Source organism: Engraulis encrasicolus, chromosome 21, assembly GCF_034702125.1.
Source record: "Engraulis encrasicolus isolate BLACKSEA-1 chromosome 21, IST_EnEncr_1.0, whole genome shotgun sequence".
Taxonomy (NCBI): Eukaryota; Metazoa; Chordata; class Actinopteri; order Clupeiformes; family Engraulidae; genus Engraulis; species Engraulis encrasicolus.
The window spans coordinates 41,304,793-41,331,048 of record NC_085877.1 but is presented as its reverse complement, the minus strand read 5'-3'; the positions used below and the strand labels follow the sequence as shown (position 1 = coordinate 41,331,048).

Here is a 26,256-nt window from a genome sequence, read left to right as displayed (position 1 = left end):
ACTGAAACGCGTTCAGTGGCTTGTTTTTCCTCATCTTGTATTCAGGGAGTGGTTTCTGTACCGCACACTTCATTTACAGAATAGAGACCACAGGTTCTACTATACTGTTTTCTTCCCCTTTTCCCAAAGTGGGTCGATATAAACCTTATCAAACCCCAAACAGTTTTGGGTGGTTAACTTTTCTTTTCGTCACCTTGTATCAAGTAGAGGTTTCTTCAGTTTGCAGCGTAGTTTGTCGAGAGACTACAAGTCCGAGGCAAGTTCCTGTTCAATTTTTTCCCCATTTTCCCCTTCTCTAAACTGGGTGAATATGAACCATTTTTTTTTTTTTACCCAAAACAATTTTTAGGTGTTGCCCTTTTAGTCACCCCAGTACCAGGGAGTGGTAAGTTATCTACAGCCTGGAGCAGAGAGTACTAACCACATACTCCCCCCTCTCTGTTTGGTGTTAAAATGGTTCATATTAACCCAGTTTAGTTTTTAGTTGGCTTGCGTTGCCCCTCTCCTATGGTAGGTCGAACAGCTCTGCAAGCAGCGCAGCACAGCACAACCACTGGGTGACCAGGGGGACATAAATTGGTCCTGAGGAGAGGTGGCCGTTCCCTAGTGGCTACTGGGGACGGGACTGAACAAACACACACACACACACACACATACACACACACACACACACACACACACACACACACACACACACACACACACACACACACACACACACACACACACACCCTGCTGTGATGTTCAACCCCAATTAAATCTCTCTCCGCAGGACCTAGCTGTGTGTGTGCGTGTGAATGTGTGTATTACAACTTTGCCAGCAGTGACGATGCCATGACGGGTGTGTGTGGGTGGGTGTGGGTGTGTGTGTGTGTGTGTGCGCGTGTGCGTGTGTGTGTGTGTGTGTGTGTGTGTGTGTGTGTGTGTGTGTGTGTGTGTGTGTGTGTGTGTGTGTGCGCGTGTGCGTGTGTGTGTGTGTGTGTGTGTGGTGGTCTGATTTACTCAAGGTCCCTGTGTGCGGGCAAATGTGGTCATAGCTAGCCCTGGCTTAACGTCGTTGTTACATAAATTATTTATCTTTTTTTTTATTTCTTTATTTCTCTCTTTTCCCCCCTTTTCCCTCTTCTCCTTCGCTCGCTCGCTCTCCTCAGCTATGGACCCGGCTTCCTAGAAGGCAAGCTTTGATCTTGAGTGTCATGCACTATGTTTAAGTCTTTTTTTCTTTCTTTTTTCCCTTTTTTTTTCTCCATTTTTTCTTCTTCCTCTTGGTGCTCTTAGCCCCAATTAAAGCGCAGGCCTCATCTCAAGATCATAGGCAGCCAGGCGTGAGGGTCAGCACAGCACAGCACTGCGTTGCTCTGGGTAGATGGCATAGTAAAATGCACTTATTATATGCCTGTTTGCCTGGACCATGCCACACGCACACAATGACACACACTATAATACACACTCACTCTCACTCTCACTCTCACTCTCTCTCTCTCTCTCTCTCTCTCTCTCTCTCTATCTCTAGCTCTATCTCTAGCTCTAGCTCTAGCTCTATCTCTATCACTCACTCACACACGCACACACACACACACACACACACACTCTCTCTCACACACACACACACACACACACACACACACACACACACACACACACACACACACACACACACACACACTGACGCACACTATAATACGCACACACATACACGCTCATAAATGCGTTCACCACTCCCAAGAACAAACCAAACACACACGCATGCACACCACTCGCAAGAGAGAACCCCCACACACACACACACACACACACACACACACACACACACACACACACACACACACACACCACTCGCAAGAGAGAACCCACAAAGACACACACACACACACACATATATATACACACACACACCACTCGCAAGAGAGAACCCACACACACACACCACTCGCAAGAGAGAACCCACAAAGACACACAGACAGACAGACAGACAGACAGACAGACAGACAGACAGACACACACACAGACACACACAGACACAGACACACACACAGACACACACACAGACACACACACAGACACACACACAGACACACACACAGACACACACACAGACACACACACAGACACACACACAGACACACACACAGACACACACACAGACACACACACAGACACACACACACACACACACACACAGACACACACACACAGACACACAGAGAGACACAGACACAGACACAGACACAGACACACAGACACACAGACACAGACACACAGACACAGACACACAGACACACACACACACACACACACAGACACACACACAGACACACACAGACACACAGACACACACACACAGACACACACACACAGACAGACAGACACACACACAGACACACACACACACACACACACACACACACACACACACACACACACACACACACACGTCCTATGATAATACCATTATGAGGCGGCTTTGCCTACAGCATCACACCAGATCGGCTAAATTACGGCATTCATTTAATTGTTAAATATCTTCTGGATCCATTTATACCTTTAAGCTGCTGAAACATTATTCTCCACACGCGCAACACTTCTCTAGCAAGCGTTGAGCAAAACCGTTAGCTGAAGGCAACTTAACATTCCAAGCTTCAGCCAAGGCCTACAAACTAAGAGGCTAAGTCATTGCTAAAACATTCAGCGGTATGGAATGCCAAAGAGTTTAGTTGCACTTGTATGCCATTGTGCTCGAAATTGTATTTTTAAGGCAACACAATGCCGCCTCTAACTGTGGGATGGAGGAGTAGAACTACTATGTTTTTTTCATTTTGGCATTCCATATTGAACAGCAATGGTGGGGTGGCGTCCGCCCCATTTTCTGAGGCCATAGCGCCGAAACGCGTTGGTGTGTTTTAATGCATTTGCCCCTTAAATAAAGTTTGTTTTTTACTACACTAACCAACTGAAGTGTCTGGACCAAGGATTTTTTCCTTCTGACTTTTTTGAACATTGAACCCCTTCTAAGAGCATCAGTTGGTTTTGAGGGACACTAGTAGCGCTCTACCAACTCTTTTGCTGTCTTTTTCTGAGTGTTTCGCTCGGTGCGTGATTCCAAGAACAGTATGGCGTAAAGGAAGAAAGGAGTCGCACACACGAGCTGAATGCTAAATCAAAAACTGTGTTAAAGGGACACTGTGCAGGAAAAGGTCAAAACAAGTACTGCAACTATGCTGCCTATTGAAACTGGGCTGCCTATTGCCAAATTTGATCTTTACGTGAAAGTTTACTAAGTAATTGAACCATACTAGAAAATATTTGTTTATTACTGTCATTTTGCTGCTAAAAATGGCTATTTCTGGACATTCAAAATGGCGGACCATGGAGAAGATCCCCCTTTTCATGTATAAAAAGTGAATTTTTTACAGTCATAATGAATACTTAGAATTTGATGTTGGTGGTAAGTATTCATGAAAAAGCTAACATTAGTGAATGGGTAGCATGAATTCTGGAAATAAACAACTACAAATCTCACACAGTGTCCCTTTAAACAAAGCTGAAAAAAGTAAATAAAACTGACAGACAAGGGACAAACGTTTCGGGTCTAGCCCATCATCAGTGTTCCTATACTGGGAACACTGATGATGGGCTAGACACGAAATGTTTGTCCCTTGTCAGTCGGTTTTATTTACTTTATTCTTGTGTGCGACTCCTTTCTTCCTTTTTGGCATCCCATGTTGATCAGCATCCTCTGCAGCTGTTTTTTACAATACATTACATTGCATTTGGCAGACACTTTTTAAACAAAGCGACTTACAATCGAGGATATAATAATACTACAGACACTTCTTGGTCCTAGCCTAGTGGCGCATAGGGCAAGGACAAAGGATCTCTTCTCATCTCTGTTGTTGGCCTTCTTCTCAATGGTGCCGTTAGCACAGTCTTGTTTTTTTTCCACCTGTAATATTTGGTATCGGTGCCTGGTATCGGCAAGTGTTTGACGAGTACGAGTGTGAGTACAATGTGCAAGTATCGGGGCCGATACCGATACCAAGGAGAGTCGTTACTGACGTCATAACAGCGTAGTACGAAATGATGGCGAGGGGAGTACGGAACTTTTATTCTTCTTCTACGGTCAGTATTGGATGCATCAGGGAAGAGGGTCGGAGTGTGGAACAGGTCATAGGACAGCGTGAATGTTTGTCAACTGTCCTTAATTACCCCCAGCAATTACTACTGACCAACAGCTGCAGTTAATTTGGCCACAAATTATCCATCATGGTGTCGCCCCCACTGACCTTGCGCAAGGGAGTACGGAGATTGTATCCATCGCACCCATTGACCAATGACCATGCGCAAGGGAGTTAATTTTCCATCCACTCGTGTCCTCAGGCAACGCCCCCGTACTACACCGTGGCCAATGCATTTCCCCCCTAGAGATTGTTCTTCTGTCGTTTCTTTGCCGATACCAGTATCAATGCATCCCTAACCACAGGGCAACCAAAGAGGGGGGAAAAAGGATATTCCTTTATCATATCACATCATCCTATTTAGTCCTCTTCCAGCCAACACATTTACTTGTAGTTTATCTAGACGTCTTAATTAGGGCTGGGTTCAAAAGATCGAATCGCGATCCAATATCGATTCACGTTCGAAAAGGGCGATATCGATTCACAACTTTGAGAAAATAGCGCCTATAATAATCTGCAAAAGATAGATCCACAACCACATTTTCTAGCTCTCTTCCACAGTTTCCCACTTATTTCTCACATACCAAGGTATTTCATTTTTGTGTGGGCATCAAAGGCTGAGATATTTTAGGTTTTTACAACCGGTCTTAGAATTCTAGGCATAAATGTGACAGCCCAGCAATACAAAAGATCGATATCGAATCGGATCGTGGGTCGAATCGGATCATAGCCTTCTTGATCGAAATCGAATCGATCCAGGAAATTTGCATCGATTCGCAGCCCTAGTCTTAATCACTGTTATATGAGGAGAAGGCGAAGGAGAGAGGAAGGGGGCAATTAAGGATGCTGTGTACAGTAAACAGTTTATTCAGCCATGCTGTTAATTACTGCTCATTTCCTCCTCGTGTCCTGCTGGTTGCCGTGACGGTGTCGCTGTCTGTCCACCCACCACCCTCATATCCATACAAGTCCAAGAACCGCTTGAAGGTGTGTGTCTGTGTGTGTATGTGTGCCTGTGTTTGTGTGCGCCTGTGTGTGCCTGTGTTTGTGTGCGCCTGTGTGTGCCTGCGTGTGTCTGTGTGTGTGCGTTCAGATGATGAGAAAATGCAGGCCGGCTGGCACACCTACCAGACAGAGGGACAGGACAGACAATGGAGAGGACAAACACACACACACAGCCAACATTTTCAAATGCACACAGAAATAAACTAGAGGCATCATGTGAATGTGTAGCCTACGTACACACACACACACACACACACACACACACTTTTTTATGCAGTTGTGTGGGGTTTTGTGAGGATATCAGATGACTGAAGACCTTTTGATTTACCTGAAGCATTTTAACATTTGCTAACACATGGTCTTATAGGAAGCGTTAAAACATTTTCAAGCTTGCAGTCTCTTTTTGCGTTCTCCCTTGTATTAATCACAGACATTTGCTTAGAGAATGATATCTTCGTCCATTGATTAGAAAAAAAAAATGAATGAAAAAAATGGTTAAAAGGAAAATGATTAGACTGGTAGCATTTCACAGCAGAATTGATATTGTTAAATGTGGCTTCCACCATTGAAAAGGAAGAAAGGAGTCGCACACTGTAGCTGAATGCAAAATCAAAAACTGTATTAAACAAAGCCGATTAAAGTAAATAAAACCAACAGACAAGGGACAAACGTTTCAGGTCTAGACCATCATCAGTGTTCCCAGTTTGAGCCATATTTGAACATGCCATAGCCATGAGGACAAGTGCCAGCATCCCAAAAACTTGGAATGGTGAAAGCTCAAAGACACAATGCATTGAAACTCAAGCCTGAATCGTGTCACACATTTTATTTTGTGTTGGTCTCAGTAGTTTCACAAAGCCAGTGCTGTGAGGCTAATCAGTATCTTTTTTTTTTGTCCCCCGATGAAGTTGGTGCGGTAAGGCTGATGGAAAGATGGATAGTTATGGGTATCTTTGGGTATGTGTTTGGCGGGTGGGGGGGGGGGGGGGGGGGGCTCTATGCATGGATGGGATGTGTGTGGATCTTTTGGCTAACTGGGTGGGGGTGAGGGTGTGGGGGGAGGGGGGGGGGGGGGGGGGGGGGGGGGGGGTTGGGGGGCACACATGTCCGTGGGGTGGAATGGGTGGAGAGATAAATGTCTTGATGTGGAGAAAGAAAGAAACTGTTGTTGTTTTCCAGTTTGTTCTGTGGATTGTCCAGACTGGATGCTTGTTATGACAAAGTAAAACAAAAAATGTATTTAAAAAAAGGAAAGATGAATAGAAAGAAAAGCTAGAAACTCTAGGACTCAAGAGTTTTGAGTGTTTTTCGCTTGACTAATGCAAGCAGATGGCCATATGGATCCTCAAGGCTGTGTAAATGGCTAGCTAGCCTACCTCTGTGGCTCTGTTGCAATTAGCCCTGAAGCAGTGAAGTGATACTCAACTCAAACACACAGCACAGCAACACACACACACAGACACAGACACACACACACACACACACACACACACACACACACACACACACACACACACACACACACAAGCATAGCCCACTGACACACACACGGCATGACGCACGGGCGCACACACACAACTCAGTTGGGCTGGTGGATGGCTGCTTCTTTACTTTTGATTCCCTTTTTCTTTTCTATTTTTCTCATTTTTTTTTACTTTCTCTACCCCTCGCGTGCGTGTGTGTGGGTGTGTGTGCGTGCGTGCGTGCGCGTGCTTGTGCGCGCGTGTGTGTTTGTGCGCGTGTGTGTTTGTGCGCGTGTGTGTGTGTGCGCACTATGCGGTGTGTGTGCTGTGCGTTCAGTGGAGAATCACTTCACCATGGTGCATGCGCGCGTGTCTGTCAGATCTTGTGAAATTAAAGTAGACCAGAGGAAGCATGAACACACACACACACACACACACACACACACACACACACACACACACACACACACACACACACACACACACACACACACACACACACACACACACACACACATACACACACACACACACACACACACACACACACACACACACACACACCTGAGCCGTCCCATCCCAAAAGCTTCTTTCAGCTCAACCCTCCTTGATGGCATTGCGTCGCACTACGTGTGCTGGCACACATAAGCCCGTCATCTTGCACACATCTTCTTCTAAACCAGAGAATTTTGGGATTTGGGGAGAGTTGCTGCTGCACCTACCTGTCAGAGTCTCCAGTGCTTCCTGTCTGCCTGCATCTTAGCTTCCTGTCGAGATGAGACTAGGGATGCACCGATAATAGGGCTGTAACGATACACTCAACACACTTTTCGGTTCGTATCACGATTTTTGACCTACTGTTCGATACACCCCACGATTTCTGAAATGTATCTCCACTGAGGTTTGGAAACAGTATCACATCAAATCAGAAGGTTTTCTGGACTAAATGGGTAATAAAACTTTGAAAGGGCGTATCACGATACTGCCTCCTTGTATCACGATACAGTATCGTGACTCTGTGTATCACGATTTCTCGGTTCGATACAATATCGTTACAGCCCTAACCGATACCCATTTTTCACTTCCGATCCTGATATCTAAATTTGGATTTCTGCCGATACCGATACTACTCTGACCCTATACCAAAACCACATATATGCATGGGTTTCAATTTGAAGTAGACCCAAGTAGACTATTTGGTCAGAAGAGCAGAAAACCTAAAACCTAAAAAAGTAACAATCCTATCCTGAAAACTAATGTGCAAGTGTTATGATTCCAAATTAACATTAAACCTGGCTCAATGTCAGTACTGGGAAAATTCCGATACTTTGGGAAAATTCCGATCCGATCTCGGAATTATGTTGATATCTGAACCTGATACAGATACACCGATACAGACATCCCATCCCTAGATGAGACGGTGCACAGTACCAGTACCAGTAAGTTACCTGGCTTCAGGGCCACTGACAGCTTTGACTGGGCCCGGGACAAAATAATCTGAAAGGGCCCCCCTCACAATGCATGCAATTCTATGAGAACCCAATTCTGGGCCCCCTCCCTCTCTCCCTGGGTCCGGGACAACTGACCCCTTTTGTCCCCCTCTCTGGCAGCATCCCTGCCTGCCTTCCTACCTGCCTTAGGCACTACCTGGCTGCCAGGTAGAGTAGCTTAAGTTACTGGACTGCTGGCATTGCAGCAAGGTGCGCAGGGCTGAGGAGGTCGCCAACTGTTCTGGGTCTCTCCCTAGAGATGGGAGTTATGGCTCTTCGACGTGCTCCGGATCATTGTGGCTTGTTCCTTTCAAAGAACCGTTTGGGACAAAAATTAAAAAAAAAAAATATATATAATTTTTTTTTAATTGTTTATTTTTTATTTTTTATAAAGATCAGTGTTATGAAGATGGCATGTTTGACTTCTCCTCTAGCTCTGTGTCTCTCCTAAATAAAACACAAAGAGAGGATCAGATCCTTCTGACTCCTCAGGGGTGAATTTCTCAAGACCAAAGTTGCTAACTACATTAGCTACTTTGCTGTTTTCAATGCATTTTCCCATTGGCAACTAACGAAGTTGCTAACAGGCTAACAACTTCTCTTTTGAGAAACTCACCCCAGTATGGTGACTGATACTGATGTCAGGCCGACAAGAGTGGTGCCAGCTAGCACAATACGTTAGCTAGAAATGCAAACACAATATTTACAGTTCGCTAGCTAGCGACCTGTTGTGGGTGTCCGAAGTTACAATGGGTCATATCAAGAAACAAAAAACTAGTCACTTGAAGTGAGCAGACAGGCACCTCTTAGAACGATTATTTTCCCGACTCTAAGTGTGTTTGCGTGCACATACTGTGTTCAGGCCGACCAGAACTAAAGTTCTTACCTGCAAAATACCCGCATTCATACCGGGCTCTGGATTTTTCTGCACGTCACTGTGCTACCCGGATGAACCTGCTAACGCCCCCGTTGTTGTAGTAACGGTTCACAGAGAAAAAGCAAGTATTCTCCGGTTCGTATTGCGTATCAACTTTCCGGTTCTCGTATGCTCAGACCTGCGGCGTGAACACGCCGGTCAGTTCGAGGTTCGGTTAGCGCTGTTCTTAGTCAGCCTGAAGTTGCCTTGACTGACTCAAGCTTTTAGAGTGCATGCGTGGAAGCGTGCGTGCCAAGGCCATGCTTATAGGGGTTTTTGGTCTTCTTTTTTCCCCCCGATGTAATGAGGTTAGGTTAGGCCGACCGATATATCGGGCCGATATTTGCGTTTATTAAGTGTATCGGCCTTGCAGGCTGCCAAAAAGTTTTAGACTTTCAGATGCATCCTATTTTAATGTTGACAATGAATGACATGGCATGTGCATGTAATAGGCCTAAAGGGAGAATGTTTCAGCTCCATCCAGTTTCTGTACTGATTTTAATTCCCTGGTTCATTGTTCAGTCAATAATAACCACCATTTGCCGTCTTTTACCTACCGTTGTAACTTAGTGTCTACCGGCATATGTTTCAGTGTCTAATTCCCATCGCCTTTCAAAACGCGCATTTCATACGTCATTCATTTATCAACTTCAATCTGTTTTAGCGACATCTAATAGGTAGCAAACATCACTTGCAAACTGTCTAAATTAAAATATTGTAAAACATTTCTGTAGCATTCAACTCACCAGCATGCAGACTGCATAATGCAGCCATCTCGTTGAGCAACCAACCAGCTCTTCCAACGAGGGTAAACTACTGCTTTTATCTCCCTGGTTGATTGTTCGGTCATTTATCACCCCCCCCTTTGCCATAACTCTTACCTAGCATTGTAACGAGTGCCTTCCAGCATGTTTCAGTGTAAATTTCCACCGCGTTTGAAAACGCGCATTTCGTAGCGTCATTCATGTATCAACTTCCATCTGTTTAGCGATCTCTAATGAGTAACAAACATCACTTGCAAACTGGCTATTTCAATTCATAGAAGTTTATTTGGTTAGAAATACTGTGTAAAACAGTTCTGTAACATTTAACAGACCAGGTCACCGGCATGCTGGCACTTCCTCGTTCAGCAACAAGTGAATGTTCCAATCTGAGTAAAATAGAGGGGTGTCCGCTGTTTGGCGGACCAAACCATTTTGAACAGGGGTGTTTTTACTGGTGGGATTCTTTGCAATGTATTTTATAAAATGAAAATAAGAAAATGGTTTTACTTGTCTATGTGTTTTGTTTGCATTTCTTTGGTTTGTTATTTTGGGCTTTTGTTTGTTATTTAGTTGATTTGATTTATTTTGTGAAAGGCCCTAGTAAATCGAGTACACCTATACAGGTGAAAAAATAGGCATACATATTTAAACCCATAGTAATCTTGGTCATCCCCACCATTTTTCAAATTTACAGTCAAGCTCTATGCTATTGTACCACTGTCAAGCCACAGTCCTTTGATTTTTTTTATGCCTTATGTATACCTTTTTAGGTGGCTATAATACAGTATAGGCTACAGATGCTTGAAAAACTAATTGCTCAGTGTGCTTTGTACATGACAGTTTTTTTCCTGTTATTCATGTTATGGTGTGAAGAAAAGGTGATGGGATAGGATTTTTTTTTTTTTTTAATGATACAGTACTGATTTTTGTCATTTTTAACACTTTTTAAACAATATCGGTATCGGCGTATCGGAAATCGGGTATCGGCCAAGGGTGATGGAAAAAATATCGGTATCGCATCGGCCATTAAAAAACCTGTATCGGTCGACCCCTAGTTAGGCGCATGCATTGGGAATAGCCACAACACTAACACGGTCATACCACACGGGGGCGCCGCCTGACTTGTGGGTCCTTGGGCCTACATAAAGGGTCAGGGGTCAGCTGCAGAAGAGAATCACTTGGGGCACAGACCAGGTGAACAGGTGAGCGGAGCAGGCACCTGCTACTCTCACGCTGGAGCCAGTTGGGCCAGTGTTGGAGTTAGCTTGCGTTCACGGATATTGTCGACTTGCATGCTTGGACTGTGACTTGGCGTGGACGGGTTTTGATGTACTGATCCTTTTGGGATTTTATACTCTACGTGGGGTTTTCCCCACATCGCTGAACTAACTGTCTGAGAGCAAGCTTGGAGGGAGCTCTGGCCTGAGCTCGCCGTCCATGGAGGACGCTGTTTGAGTTGGTCCTGGGAACGCAGGCAAACGGCGCTCCTGACACTCCAACCAAACATTAGCATCTTACACGCCAACTAACACGTTTTTGCACACACTAGCGTTAGGAATTCAGGCAGGGGTCTGCAGCTACCTTACACCAAACAAAAACAACTTGGTCTGAGTGCACTGCATTTCACTGCTTATCCATCCTACATTATATAGACAGACACATTTCTGTTTCAGATTTTGTTTTACATTTGTATTTGATGCCATTAGTGATGATTGCATCTTGTCTGTCAGAATCATGACGCCAGGTTTTTGAACCAAGGCAGACAAATTAGGTTAAAAAGAAAACTCGAGCAGTTTTTTTTTTTTACCTCTGAGCTGTGCAGGCAATTCGCACAATGTGGCCTTCAGTCGACACGAAGGGCTGAGTGGGCGTATTTCTATATGAGAGAGAGAGAGACTGAAAAAAACACTGGTGTTCATTATCATGCCTAAGTCTCAAAAGATTGTTTGCATTTTTCTTATTAGCACAAGTTGGATGACACTGTATTGCTTCTAATATGCAAGTTATGCAACAACTCGTTGAAAAATATTAAAGATCTGGCCATGGTATGGTGTGGTGTGAAAGCTGACAGTGTTGTAGGCGTGTTGAGCTTTAGGTACTTTGGACAACCTGAACTTCAGTCAGCTTAGCGTTCATCCAACCTCTCACAATCCCCCATAGGTTTTATTGAATGGCCAGAAGTGTTCTTTCTTTGTTCCTTCGACTGCTCCCTAGCCAGACGAGTGCAGTACCAATGTGTCTGAAATGCTCTTGCACTTGCCAAAGGTGGTGTTCGAGAGGCATCTGGACACCCCTGTCATGATGCGGAATACTCTCGCACGACTAGTTTCTAGTGTGCTTGCAGGCAGGCCACGCCCTCCTAGTGACGCAACATCTTCAGCGTTGCTTCTAGTCAGGCCAAGAGCAATGTAAATATCGTTTATGATTTCCAGGAAAAAATCGGGAACTCAACCCATTTTTGTTGGATACAAGTCAAACAGTTGCAAACCTAGGGAGGCCAGTCAACCATGCTGTTTGGGAAACGTTAATTGTTATGCTCTTGGTCAGACCAAGACTCAATGAGATTTGAAAGTCGATGATAATCAGGCTAGTGTGCTGGCACCTTTGTGTTTGTTCGTACATGTTTCGACTTTGTGCTCTACGTCTCCATTGGAGAGAGATAGGCAGTGGAAAAGTGGGATTCCAACCTGCAACCCTCTTATCTGAAGTCAGTCTCTGTAACTACCAGGCCCCAGCTTGCCCAAGCAAATTTGTCTTGTGCCATTACTGCAGTACTGTCTGCACAGTTGTCGAAATAGACTGTGAGAAGTGTCTTTTAAAGCTTTTGGATTTGTAAGACAACACATGCTTTTATCAAGTTTTCACTGTGGTTTCAACTAATTTTCAGCCGCTTTTCGTGTCCGTCAGCTATCGGGCAGTGCATGTGCTTGTGTTTTCCCCATTCACGTTGATGAGGACGAAATGGATGCTCGAAGGCATCATCAAGATGGTCACGAAAGTGCTTCGCGGTAAGACTTTGCTGTCTGTAGGAGGAGTCCTCTGTTGGCAGCTTGCTGTGTTGGTGGTAGTAGTCTTGTGTGTAGCTTGGGGAATTGCAGTAATGGACATCGTGATGGGCCTTTGTGTAGCCCATTACTGTGTGTGTGCGTACGCGTGCGTTGGGGGAGAAAGGGAGAAAGATGATGCTTGTTTGTGTACTAGGAGATGACTGCATGTTAGCCTGTGTATGTCTGTGGTGTTTGCCAATTCCCAGGCGTGTGTGTGTGCGTGTGTGTGCGTGTGTGTGCGTGTGTGTGCGTGTGTGTGTGTGCACGAGAAGGAAGGAGGATCAACAGGAAATGGATGTCTACATTAGAAGCTAATGGCTGAATGAGTGACTCTGCGTTTTCCTCTCTCTGGCTGATTGAGGTGTGTGTGTGTGTGTGTGTGTGTGTGTGTGTGTGTGTGTGTGTGTGTGTGTGTCTGTGTGTGTGTGTGTGTGTGTGTGTGTGTGTGTGTGTGTGTGTGTGTGTGTGTGTGTGTGTGTGTGTGTGTGTGTAAGAAGTGTGTGTGTGTGTGTGTGTGTAAGAAGTGTGTGTGTGTGTGTGTAAGAAGTGTGTGTGTGTGTGTGTGTGTAAGAAGTGTGTGTGTGTGTGGCGCTTCCTTCCTCTTCGGGGGTTGTGGCTAACCAATCTGAACTGACATGAACCCCTCGCCTCGTTGTGTGCATGTTGGTGTGTGTGGTGTTTCATGGGTGTGCGTGTGTGTGTGCCTCGCTTGACTGGCTTCCTGGAAAGTGCAGAGGAGATGATCTTTAAAGACAAGGCTATGCAAATGACTTGGATTCCTTTAAAGACAAGGCTATGCAAATGACTTGGTTTCCTTGTATGCCGTGTGGAATCCGGTACCTTAGACCAGAAATTCTCTAAGCTATGAGATAGGCGTCTCTCATTGGCTCCCATATAGCCCCGTTGGCGAACGCAGCCAAGTAAAAGATGAATGGGAGCCTATTGGGCTAAATGGCTCAGCAGGGATTTGTGACGGTTCTGTTCTCTGGTTTGTAAAGGTGTGTGCACATTCTGTACCTTATCATGGAAGTTGTATTAGAAGTGAAGTTAAAGGTTCCTGACATGGCTTTGTTCTCCCAAAGACGTGTTAGTTTTGTCCTGCAACACGCTAGCATTCGGCTAATACCTGCTGGCTGAGGAATCTCTGCGACTATTCACGACCAGAGCTGACGAGAGACGTACTCTGACTGATCCTAGCAGAGACATCTACGGTCACACACCTCAAAACCCCCCACCGCCGTCCAACATGTTAATTGAAGGTGCCCAAATTCTTAAGGATGAGCGCAGTCATTTCCTTTACCCCATGTACACATGCCGCTTTTCCACCACCTTAAATGCAATAAATAACAGGTGTCCGCAACAATCCTAACATAACTTTAAACACATCGACATCTGAAGTCAGACTTAAAACTACAAAACAAATGGCGTAGTGCCGTAAAGTCGATTGTCACGTGTTATGTCATTGCTATAGTTGAAATAAGGGTCATTTTCACGAATCTAACACTTGACAAGATGCAAACGTGCCGGCAAATGCTTTCACTTACTCATATCTATCGAACGTGACTTCATTGTTTCCAGGGAAAAAATCACACGGGCAGATAGTTCTATGAGAAGCGTACAGCCCCATTGGCACCCATTCATTATTTACTTGGCTGGATGATATAGCTGCAGTGCCACTCCTGGCCACACCAGCCAGTGGTCGTTCTTGTACAAGATTCCATTTTCTTTGCTTAGACCTAGTGGCATGTTTGTACCTGAAACCTAAGGTGCATTCGAAAGCCGTGGTTGGCACTGCCTTCTTACCAGTAGTTGCGACTCGGTTGCTTTAAACGTTGAATCGTTCTGGAGAACTTGCACTCTACTAACCTACTCCTTGCTTGATCAGGGATAGCCTGGCGACGCCATCCTATGTAAGTTACTCCACCCTAGCCTGGCGATGCCATCCTATGTACTCCACCCAAAGATTTTGGATCTGCACCTAGTCTGACGAAACCCTCCTAGCCCGGTTCGCTCACTGTTTAGCCAAGCAGCAAACAGTTGAGAGTGGTGACTCAGAACTCAGCCATGAAGTTCGTTACTGATTGGTTAAGGCAACACTATTCAGCACTTTTGTTTTATTTGTGTGGGTTTGCAACACTATATTGTAACAGTCACGCTAATGAAGACTAAATATGAGTTTTAATTTGTTACAAAACTGTAGGTCTATTGATAATGCGATACGCATCACGAATACCAGTTGCTGTGTAGCATTCAAAAGTCAGTTTATTTTATTAAAGGTACACTGTGCAGGAAATGGTCAAAAAAAGTACTGCTACTATGCTGCTCATAGAACTGACTTAGAATTTGATGCTGGTGGTAAGTATTCATGAACAAGGTAACATTAGTGAATGGGCAGCATGAATTCTGGCAATAAACTACTAAAAATCTCACACAGTGTCCCTTTAAATGAAATATAGATGCTGACGCCTCCTATAACTATACACGTAGTATGGTGGTGAAGCCTGTGACGATGTATCCTGATGTCTATTTTGAACACACCCTTAGTCAAGACTTGCCTAATTGAGTCAGGCGAACCTGCAATACTCTACATTAGCTGTGTAGCTTTTATACTTCATGGTGTTCCAGATCTGGCGCCTTGGATGTATATTTTCTGATAACCTCGGGGCTTTCTTTTTCTTGCGTGTGCCTGTGTTTCAGATTTTATTCTGTTAGATGTATATTTTCTTATAGCCCCAGGGTTTTGCTTTGTGCGTGTGTGTGAGAGCGTGTGTACATGTGCGCACATAAACATGGGTAGCCTACGCATGCAAGTTACACACACACACACACACACACACACACACACACACACACACACACACACACACACACACACACGTGTGTCAGTCTGAGGGTAATTCTCAGCAGGTGGACAATGAGTCATTCAGCCCAAAAAGAGAGAGAAACAACTCAGAGCGAAGTGTGTGTGCGTGTGTGTAACAACTCGAGAGCTAAGGCTTCAGAGTTCACAGCTAATCCCTATGGTGGGCGCTAGCCTCCATGGCTTATCGCTATGGTGATAGCTAACCTCCATGGCTTATCGCTATGGTGATGGCTAGCCTCCTTCTAAGTCACTGCCTCAGGTGTTCTCCTCTCAAGGCTGCTACCACAAAAGTAAGAGTTTAGGGAAGAGGATAAAAATACAAAAACAAGAATTTAGGGTTGGAAGAGCAGAGGAATGCAAAAATAAAAAAGATGTGAGGGGAGGAGTAGTAATGCGGGTCACCTTTTGATGGTTGATCCACCTTCCATCAGTTGGGATGACTCAAGAACCATGTGGGCGCGCACACACACACACACACACACACACACACACACACACACACACACACACACACACACACACACACACACACACACACACACACACACACACACACACACACTATTAGTTTGATACACCTTCTCTACTTGTGAAGATTCAGAAGGCTATTACCTTGCTGCAAAACTTCCTTTGAGAGTCCCCTTGGAACAAAGCCAGCGGGGGAGGGTGTGTGAGCATGCGTGCGCGAGTGTGTACGTGTACGTGTGTTGTAATTGGCTGCTGTAATGGTTGGTTTTCTTAACTTCTTTAGTCCCACTGCTGAAGGACCCCTGCTAACTACCACAGTTTATACACACACACACACACACACACACACACACACACACACACACACACACACACACACACACACACACACATTCCACCACCTGGTTTGGCCTGAGGGCTGTAGTGGAGTGTCCCTGCCTTGCCAACAGTGTTTTCAAAGGCAGCTATTTGCTTCTCATTTCTCAGGGCGATGGTGCACTGCTAAGACACGAGGTGAACCAGAGTTTAGGAACTGTGTGTGTGTGTGTGTGTGTGTGTGTGTGTGTGTGTGTGTGTGTGTGTGTGTGTGTGTGTGTGTGTGTGTGTGTGTGTGTGTGTGTGTGTGTGTGTGTGTGTGTGTGTGTGTGCGTGCGTGCGTGCGTGCGTGTGCGTGCGTGCGTGCGTGCGTGCGTGCGTGCGTGCGTGCGTGCGTGCGTGCGTGCGTGCGTGCGTGCGTGCGTGCGTGCGTGCGTGCGTGCGTGCGTGCGTGCGTGCGTGTGTGTGCGCATAAAGAAGGAAGGGGGTGGTAACTTAGAGGAGGAGAAATGGAAGTAAGAGTTGTGCTAATCCCATTGACTTCCATGCTCCATTTTTACACAAAGATGACATCAGGCTCATTCAGCCTTTGACACACAGATCACCATTGACAGAGTTCCAAAATTGTTCTAGGAAGTGAGCGTAGAGTATAAAGTGCATTATAGATAAATGTAGTTAATTTGGTTTGTTGGTTGGGGTTTGAGTAGTGGGGTGAGGGTCGAGGTTGACTCTGGGTGGATGTGGGTGGATGGTGTTTTTGAGGTGAGGTGTGGTAGGGTGGTTTTGAGGTTGCGAAGAGGTAGGTGGAGTGCGTTCGGGTTGGCTAGAGGTTGAAGTTAAAGGGGTATGTCACTATTATGGGGCTTAATACAGTTAAAATCGTTGGCCAGGGTTTATAAAGGTGGTAAAGTGTCTTATTATTCATGTAAGCCGTTGTCTTGCTTTAAGACAAGTTAAAAGAAGGAGCATGTCGCTAAGCTAGTGAAGGTCAATGGATCCGTGTAGCATGCTACGATGCTACACGGATCCATTGACTTTCACTAGCTTAGCAACATATTAACCCCAGCCAACGATTTTATCTGTATTAAGCCCCAAAATAGTGGCATACCCCTTTAACGGAGAAACTAAAAGGTACTTGACGAAATGTAGTAGGATGGTTTTGACTTTGGGTGGAGGGGTTGGGTAGAGGGGTTAAGGTAGTGGAGTAGGGGGTGGGTGATTTGGGTTCAGTTGGTGGAGTCATGTTGTGGTTGGCTCTGGGTGATCGCGGTGGGTTGGATGTGGGTGGATGGTGTTATTTAGGTTGGGTGGAGGTGGTAGGGCGGTTTTGAGGTTGCGAGGAGATACCGGTAGGTGGAGTGCGTACCGGTTAGTTAGAGGTTGAAGTTTACGGAGAAGCTAAGAGGTGTTTGACGTCGTTATGGAGGTGAACGGAAGGGGAATCTAAGAGGATGCTTTCATCACAAATCCCCCAGTGCAGTGTGGGCGTTATCATGCATTTCGGCTGCATGGGAATAGTAGATTGGGCGGGGGTTCATGACGGGGTCTTCGTCTCCTTATTTTAGAAGCGAGGAAGTTGTGTAGCTTATTTTTAGCGTTGTAGTCGTGCTGAAGAGTGAGTGAGTGAGTGAGTGGTGTTCTTTCTCCTCCTCACAGCTCAAGTCGTGAAACTTTTAACTAAATCAGGTCGTGAACGTTCTGCTGAATACTGGTTCAGAGGTATAAGCCTATGTTCTGTCACCTCCCAGTTTGTGTTTGTGTGTCCCTGCTTGCTTGTTTGCTTTCTTTCTTTCGGTCTTTCACTTTTTTCTCTTTCTTTTGATTTTTTTTCTTCCCTTGTTTCACTCTTTTTCTGTTTTGCCATTTATTTCACTTCTGTTCTTTGTCTTTCTTTCTTTCGTTGTCTTTTTTCTTTTTTCTCTTGTCTTGTCTTGTCTTTCACTCTTTCTTTCGTTCTTTCTCTTTCACTCTTTCTGTCTTGTGCTCAGTCTTTCTTTCTTTCAATCTTTCTATCTCTCTCCATCTTTCGTTCTTTCTTTCACTCTTTCTGTCTTGTGCTCAGTCTTTCTCTCTTTCAATCTTTCTATCTCTCTCCATTTCTTTCACTTCTTTCTTCATCTTTCTTTCGCTCTGTGTTTCCCTCTTTCTCTCTCCCTGTGCTTGTCTCCTTCTTCTTCTTCTGCCCTCCTTGTATGTGTTTATTATAAGCCTGATGCTAGGCCGTTTGGGAAGGCTGCTGCCGTCTACAGTAGCTACAGCAGTAGCAATTCTTTCACTCTTTCTTTCGTTCTTTCACTCTTTCTGTTTTGTGCTCAGTCTTTCTTTCTTTCAATCTTTCTATCTCTCTCCATTTCTTTCAATTCTTTCTTCATCTTTCTTTCGCTCTGTGTTTCTCGCCGTCTCTCTCCCTGTATATGTCTATTCTTCTTCTGTCCTCCTTGTATGTGTTTATTATAAGCCTGATGCTAGGCCGTTTGGGAAGGCTGCTACCGTCTACGGTAGCTACAGCAGCGACAGTGTAATTGTGTTAAGCTTCTCGGGTCCCAGGCAGGCAGCAGTGAGAGCGCTGTCTGAACAGATTATCTGTTTTTGAGGCTCATTATTAATGCTGCTCCTGCTGCATGAGCAGATGAACCCAGAGCGGAGGCGGAGAGGAGAGGAGAGCAAGGGTGGAGGAGAGGAGAAGAGACGGAGAGGAGAAGGGAGCAGAGGAGAGGATAGGAAGGGTGGAGGAGAGGAGAGTAGAGTAGAGCAGAGGAGAGGACAGGAAGGGTGGAGGTGAGATGATGGGAGATGAAGTGAAAGCAGAGGTGGAGAGGAGGGGAGAGGAGAGCGGACATGGGAGAGCTAGGGTAGAGGGGGGTGGAGGGGAGAGTGGAGGAGAGGAGAGGGTGGAGGAGAGGAGACCAATTTCCCATTCCCTATTTGCTAACAGGCTAACAACGACGCTTTCGAGATACACACCCCTGACTTGGCGAGGAGAGGAGACCTGACCTGACTTGGGTTGGAGAGGGCGAGGAAATGAGAGGAGAGGAGTATCAGTCAGAAGTGGTCTGCAGCGTCTGTGTTGGGAGAGTTGGAAAGGAGAGGAGAGGAAACCTGGCTTGACTTGGAGGGGTGAGGAAAAGAGAGGATATTTGACTTGTGTTGGAAGTCAGTCAGTATCAGTCAGATGCAGTCTGCTGTGTCTGCTTTTGGAGAGTTGGAGAGGAGACCTGGCTTGGCTTTGAGAGGTGAGGAGAGGAGATGAGACCTGATTTGGGTTGGAAAGGATAAGTGAGGAGAGGAGAAGAGGCCTGAATTTGGTTGGAAAGGGAGAGGAGAAGAGAGGAGATGAGAAGAAAAGAGAAGAGACCTTGGAAGTCAGTCAATATCAGTCAGTGTCAGTCAGAAGTGGTCTGCAGTGTCTGCGTTGGTAGAGTTGGGGAGGAGAGGAGACCTGGCTTGGCTTGGAGAGGGTGAGGAAAAGAGAGGAGACTTGACTTGTGTTGGAAAGGAGAAGTGAGGAGAAGAGAGGAGACCTGACTTGGCTTGGAAGTCAGTCTGTATCAGTCTGCAGCGTCTGCGTTGGCTCTGGCGGGAGCGGGAGCCGTGTTGGTGGTGGGCGAGGAGGAAATTGAATTGGCAGCAGCCGCTCAGCAGGAGAGTGGGCGGCAGATCTTTTGTAGGCTTTTGGACAGAAGTGATGGATGGAACCGGAGATTGACGGAGAGAGGGAAGAGGGAGGAGGGGAGAGAGAGAGAAAGGTGAAGGGAGGGAGGGAGGGAGGCACACGGAGAAGGAAGGTGGAGTTAGAAAGATGCTGCGAAAGAGGAGAGATCAAGAGAAGCGAAGAGGGGAGAGGAAGGGGAAAGGCAGGCAGAGGGAGAAAATGTAAAGCTGATGTAAAGAGATGTCCGGAAAGGGAGAGATGTGGATACAGAGAGAGATGGGGTTGATGGTAGGCGTGTCACAATATGAAAATTTTACCTCACGATTATTGTGACCAAAATCATCACTTTTTTCTCTACTATCACGGAAGTTGTGAAAATGTGTTGAATGCGTCAAGAAAACATTAATGGTCACGTGAGAACTGTAATAGTCCTAAAAGGCTGCAAGGAATGTTCATTATATCAACAAATAAGGACAAAACCGCATCAGAATCACATGGAGATTGACAGAGAAAAGAAGCAGAGAGTTATCAGGTGGGGTTGGCATAGAAAGTGGGCCAATCTTTGTTTTGGAATTTTGGACAGAAGGGATGGATGGAACAGTGAGAAAGAGAAAGGAAAGCTAGAGTTTGAGAGATACTGAGGGGAAACTGAAGGAGAAAATGAACAAAGAGGAAGAGAAAAGAAAAAAGGGAGGCAGAGGGGAAATGTGGAGATGTAAAGAGAAGCAGAAAGGAAAAGATGTAAACAATGAATGTGGAAAGAGGTGGAGATGCAGAGGGAGACGGAGATATGTGATGGAGGGAATAAGAGATTGACAGAGAAGGGGAGGAGAAAGTGAGGAGGAGAGTGGCAGAGGAAAGGAAAGATACAGATGCAGAGATGGAGATGGAGTGATGCAAAGGGGGAGAGAAGAGGAGATGAAGAGAGGGAGGGAGATGAACAAAGAAAGAAAGAAAGAATAGGGGGAGGGAATGGAGGCAGCGATTGACAGAGAAATAAAGGAGAAACGGAGGGCTGAGTGGCAGAGGATGGAAAGATAGATGCAGAGATGGAGATGATTCAGAGAGAGAGGGGGGCAGGGAAAGGAAGGAGGAGGGGGAGAGAGAGAGATGGAGAGGAGAAAAAAGGAGATGCAGATATGGAGATAGAGTGATTTAAAAGGGAAGAGGAGAGCGAGCGAGAGGGAGGGAGCAATGGAGAGGAGAGAAAGGGAGATGAACTAAGAGACAGAATAGGGGGAGGGGATGGATGGAGGGGGAGAGGGACAGATAAACAGATGCTGAGGGGGGGGGGCGATGAAGGAACGCAGAGAACTAGTGGAGATGGAAAAGAAGGAGTAGCGAGATGGAAAGATGTGGTTCAAGGGTACAGGAGATGGAAAGATATGGTTTGAGGAGGGGGAGAGATAGAAAGATATGGTTCTAAGGGGGATGGAAGTATACAGAGGAAAATGAAGGCGAATGTTTGGAACATGCTGATGCAGCTGTAGATGGAGAGTGAGTGAACGGGAGAGTGAGTGAACGGTAAAGATGGAAAGTAAGCGGGTTTGATTTGAATAGATACGATACAATAATAATTTGTCAGTTAACACTGAAGTACATTCTGCATCCTTGAGCAAGACTCGTTTAAGACAGGACGTACACGTAACATCACATCACAAGACTACAGAACTGACAAAAACAGAGGACACAGGCCTATATACAGACTTGCATACATTACATACAGCCCACATAACTTGAAGATATTACCAACGTGGACTGATAACACTATACATACAGATACATATAAAAGCGAAGAGAAGAGATTGACAGGGCTGATGGTATTCAGGCTCCTTGCCTGATTTCAGGCTTGACAGAGTTTGCAAAAATAAAAACATTGATAATAATTAGCCATTAGGTTATTCTTATCTCAGAAAGTGTTACAGGTTCAGAGTTTTCTTCTACTATCAGGCTTGAATAATGGTCATACATAGGCTATTAAATGTTTGAATAATGTGTCAAAATAGGCCTACGTTACGTCACTATGCAGTATCTTGTCGTCGTCGTTAGAGCAGAGAAACAAGTTCAGGCTCAGGATTTTTTTTCATTATCACCCCTGGATTGAGCTGCAAATATAGGGTAAATGGAGAAAACCGGTTTGGGTTGAATAGCGAAGAGCAGAGATGGAGCGGTAAAGATAGATGGAGTAAAGAGAGAAAACCAGTTGGGTTTGAATAGAGAAGGGAAGGGAAGTATTGAAGATAGAGTGAAGAGAGAAAACCGGTTTGGTTTGAATAGAGAAGGGAAGAGGAGAGATGAAGGCAAGGAAGACATTGCTTTGTCGTTGGCCATGAGAATGATGAGTCATGTGTGTTTCATTCGGCGAGAGCTGAGCACGTGGGTACGTTATGCTGGAGGGAGCGAGAGATGGAGAGGGGACTGTTTGTATTGCCGTACTTTGCTTTGTGGCAAGAGGATAGGGTGTTGTGGGAGAGAGAGAGAGGGAGAACGCAGCCAGGACTATTTCTGTGGCTTAAGCTAGTTTTTTTCTGAGCAGGAGGGGCACTATTTGTGTGACGATGTTTTGTTGTCACACAAGAAATGTGGGTGTTGCTATTGTCAGAAGAGAGCTTGACGCTCTCCTTCTATTGAACCCACCTTCTATCTCTTTTTTCCCCCCTTTCTCTCTGCTCTCTCCATCTCTACACTCATCTCCCTCTCTTTCACTTCTGTCTCTGACGTCTCTTCCCCTCTGAATGAATTGGACACAAGTTTCACATTGAATGGTCAAGATATTATCATTATTATTTTTATTATTATTAGGTAAATATTAGGACTGTTTTGCAGCGATATTGTATCAGACTGTGGTGCAAGAAGGCAGTATGAAATTCCAAGGAGGCAAAAAAAGTAAAAAAAAAAAAAATAATAAATAATAAAAAAAGTGATTATGAACCGAACCTAATCGTGAGATGAGTGCAAGTTATAATTTCAACCTTAGTAAATACTAATAGTCAAAGTGAACACCGGATAAACAATGTTTTTTTCCAAATTCCCTTGAGGGTCTTGGAAACATATTTTATTTGGTGATGTCATCAGGTTCTTGTTTGCGTGTCCTTTAGAATGCTGCTCACCTGTTGCTCATGGATGTGTGTGTACGACTGCGTGTATTATTCTAATGTTCTGCCTTCTGGTTCGCATGGCCTTGTAGCTGCGCTCATGTAATCCTAGTGTATGCTCACACCTCGTTCACGTCTTTCAAGTCCTTTTCTGTTGCTTGGTATTAATCTATATGTCAATGCATGAAACAGAAATAAACTAACTGAAGCGTCTCACAGGTTTCACCGCTTCACACTTTTCAACCACAAAGCTGCACTTTTTCCCTTCAAAACCTTGTATAAGTACGGTAAATGCAACTGAGATACATCAGTAAGAAAATGAATAGGTCCACATGAATAGGTCCACAGTCTGACATGTTGTGCAAACCTTTCAAAAAACCTAATCAAGTTTCCATCGAGTCGACCTTCGGCAATGCACACGAATAAGAACATTACAAAATTTGTGTTTACATTGTTAAAGACTTAATGGGCTTTTTTCCCCTTTTTTTACTCTTGCTGTGTTGTAGGGCAAAGTTTGGGCTACGGGTTTGTGAACTACGCTGAACCAAAAGACGCAGAGAAAGCAATCAACACCTTAAACGGGCTGCGACTGCAGACCAAGACCATCAAGGTAAGACTGAAAAGAAGTGTCCGTCTGTGTGCGTGCGTGCGTGCGTGCAGACTAGAGCGTGGCTCGGGCCGGTTTTTTCTGTCCGAGCCCGGCCCTCAGCCGACAGAAAAGTGATCAACCCCGACCCGAGCCCGAGACTAATTAAAATGTTTGTGTCCGAACCCGTCCGAAGCCCGAGACCACTGTAATAACAACAGAACCTGTGCGCAAGCAATATTTTCTATGTGGCCCCCTTCATACTCAAAATAGCACGTGATAAATAGCCAGGATAGGCAACTAGGATGAGGCAATTTGCTGTAGCCTAATTTAGTTACGCACGCATAGTAAGTATAAACACACGCATACATGTGACAGCGCACCTTATGTTTCTTTCGGTTAGACCAGAGATGTTGGGAGGGGCGTGAGAGGATAAGAAAGGCTAAAACTAACGAATACGGTTTGGATGCAGTCAGCGCGGCTATGGACGCATTTGTTACGTTACTGTTAGTGCAAATAAATCCCCGCGAGCCGGTGAAGATGCCACTCCTTGTCGTTAAGAAGGATGGGCTATAAGTTCACCCCGAAGAACAGTAGCCTGTTCGGCCCTCCAAGAGAATGTCATTTCCCCTGATGTCCATGCGGCCAATATAAAATCAGGAAAGGTTGCACGCGCATAGTTACAACTGTAGGCTACAGTAAAAGTGACAAGAATTAAGAACCTACGTGAAGGACATGAAATGTCACAGCGGACAAAGTAGTAACAGGAAACCTCTTCGCCCCTACCTTAGGCAACTCCACGTAGCGTGTGCGTCTTCTTTAATCCATATTATGCTCCTTGCTACCCCTTGCTGGAAATGTAATCCTTGGCGAGCAATGCAGTGACAAACTTCGTCATTTTATGTTCAACATTTAAGACAGCACCGAAGGCATGCTAAAACATGGCCTACACTAGGCCTACAACAAAAGACCACGCGTTCACTGTTGATTTGGCGCTTATTAAGAATCAAGTTGACTCTGCATTCCTGCTCGGCTGACTGGGAGTGAGCGTCCATGTTGCCGCTGGTAACTGGCGCGTGCATATACAGCCAATAATAATCACTCGCACGAGTAGCCTACCAACATTTTCATTTATGCATATTCAATTACTTATTTTTTAATCACAAAACTGCCGTTTGCATGAACTGAAACGTTTCCTCTGATTGCTTACAATTTTCACAATGTCTGTTTGGTTCAAGCCCGAGCCCGACCCGAGTCCGACAGATATTCTATTTTTTTTGTCCGAGTCCGGCCCGGCCCGTCGGGTTCCGACCCGGCCCGTCGGGCTTCGGTCGGGTTGCCATGCTCTGGTGCAGACCAAGACCATCTAGGTAAGACTGGGAAAAAAGTGTCTGTCTGTGGGGACAAGAAAGGAAAATGAAACCTGTTCCATTTTCGACAGCTCATATATGTGTGTGTGTGTGTGTGTGTGTGCGTGTGTGTGTGTGTGTGTGGGGGGGGGGGATTTTTGATGCTTTTTCCATTTGGAGCTTCAGCCATCCAGCACAACAGAAGAGCAAGACAAGTGAACGCACACACGCGCACACACACACACACACACACACACACACACACACACACACACACACACACACACACACACACACACACACACACACACACACACACACGCCGCATGCGTGTGACCAGGGCTCTAAATTAACACCAGCCAACTGGCCAAATGCGGGTGAAATATCAGTTTGGCCTGAAGACCAACTTACTAGCCACTTTGACCCATTAGTGAGTGTGTGTTAGGCTAGTAAGATTAGTAAGTGAAGATTTTCTTGCACACCTCCTTGGTCAGGTGCGTAGGAATGGAACCCCTAGGTCACCAACGTTAAAGCAAAGAAAGCTCCCGCACACTGTTCACATTTGCATGGTTTAATGCAACGTTTCGGTCTACTGATCTTCTTCAAGCAATTCAAATTCATTGCTTGAAGAAGGTCAGTAGACTGAAACGTTGCATTAAAATGCAAATGTGAACAGTGTGCGGAAGCTTTCTTTGCTTTAATGCTAGTAAGATTAACATCAACTAGCCATTTTGGCTGGTGATGAAAAAGTCGATTTAGAGCCCTGCGTGTGACCCCAGTCTCGAGTGTGTTGTCAAGGTGGGGGTTGTTTCATGCGGAGCTGAGTCTAGTATGTGGACATTTCAACCGCACCACTGTTCTTCACACACCCAATACTAGGTTTGTAAATAATCAAAATGCATCGATGTAGCGATATAATCTGACGATTGAATAGCATCGCATCGTATCGTATCGTATCGTGGGGCATTCTTAAGTAACGAAAATAATTGAATTGCTGGCCCCTGCCCAATGCCCTAGCTCATAATAGAAGTGGAAAAGTGATTGGAAAAAAGTAAAATCGTTTTGTAT

General features: G+C 45.3%; 1 protein-coding gene across 2 annotated transcripts in view; it reads left to right on the top strand.

Annotated features, from left to right (window-relative positions):
- elavl2 (ELAV like neuron-specific RNA binding protein 2) overlaps positions 1 to 26,256 on the top strand; it is a 134,699-nt gene that overhangs the window by 58,629 nt on the left and 49,814 nt on the right. For both annotated transcript variants that reach the window (XM_063186713.1, XM_063186714.1), the window contains one exon: positions 23,760 to 23,863. In XM_063186713.1, coding sequence (XP_063042783.1) covers positions 23,760 to 23,863 — 104 coding nt within the window. The remainder of the gene's footprint in view (positions 1 to 23,759; positions 23,864 to 26,256) is intronic.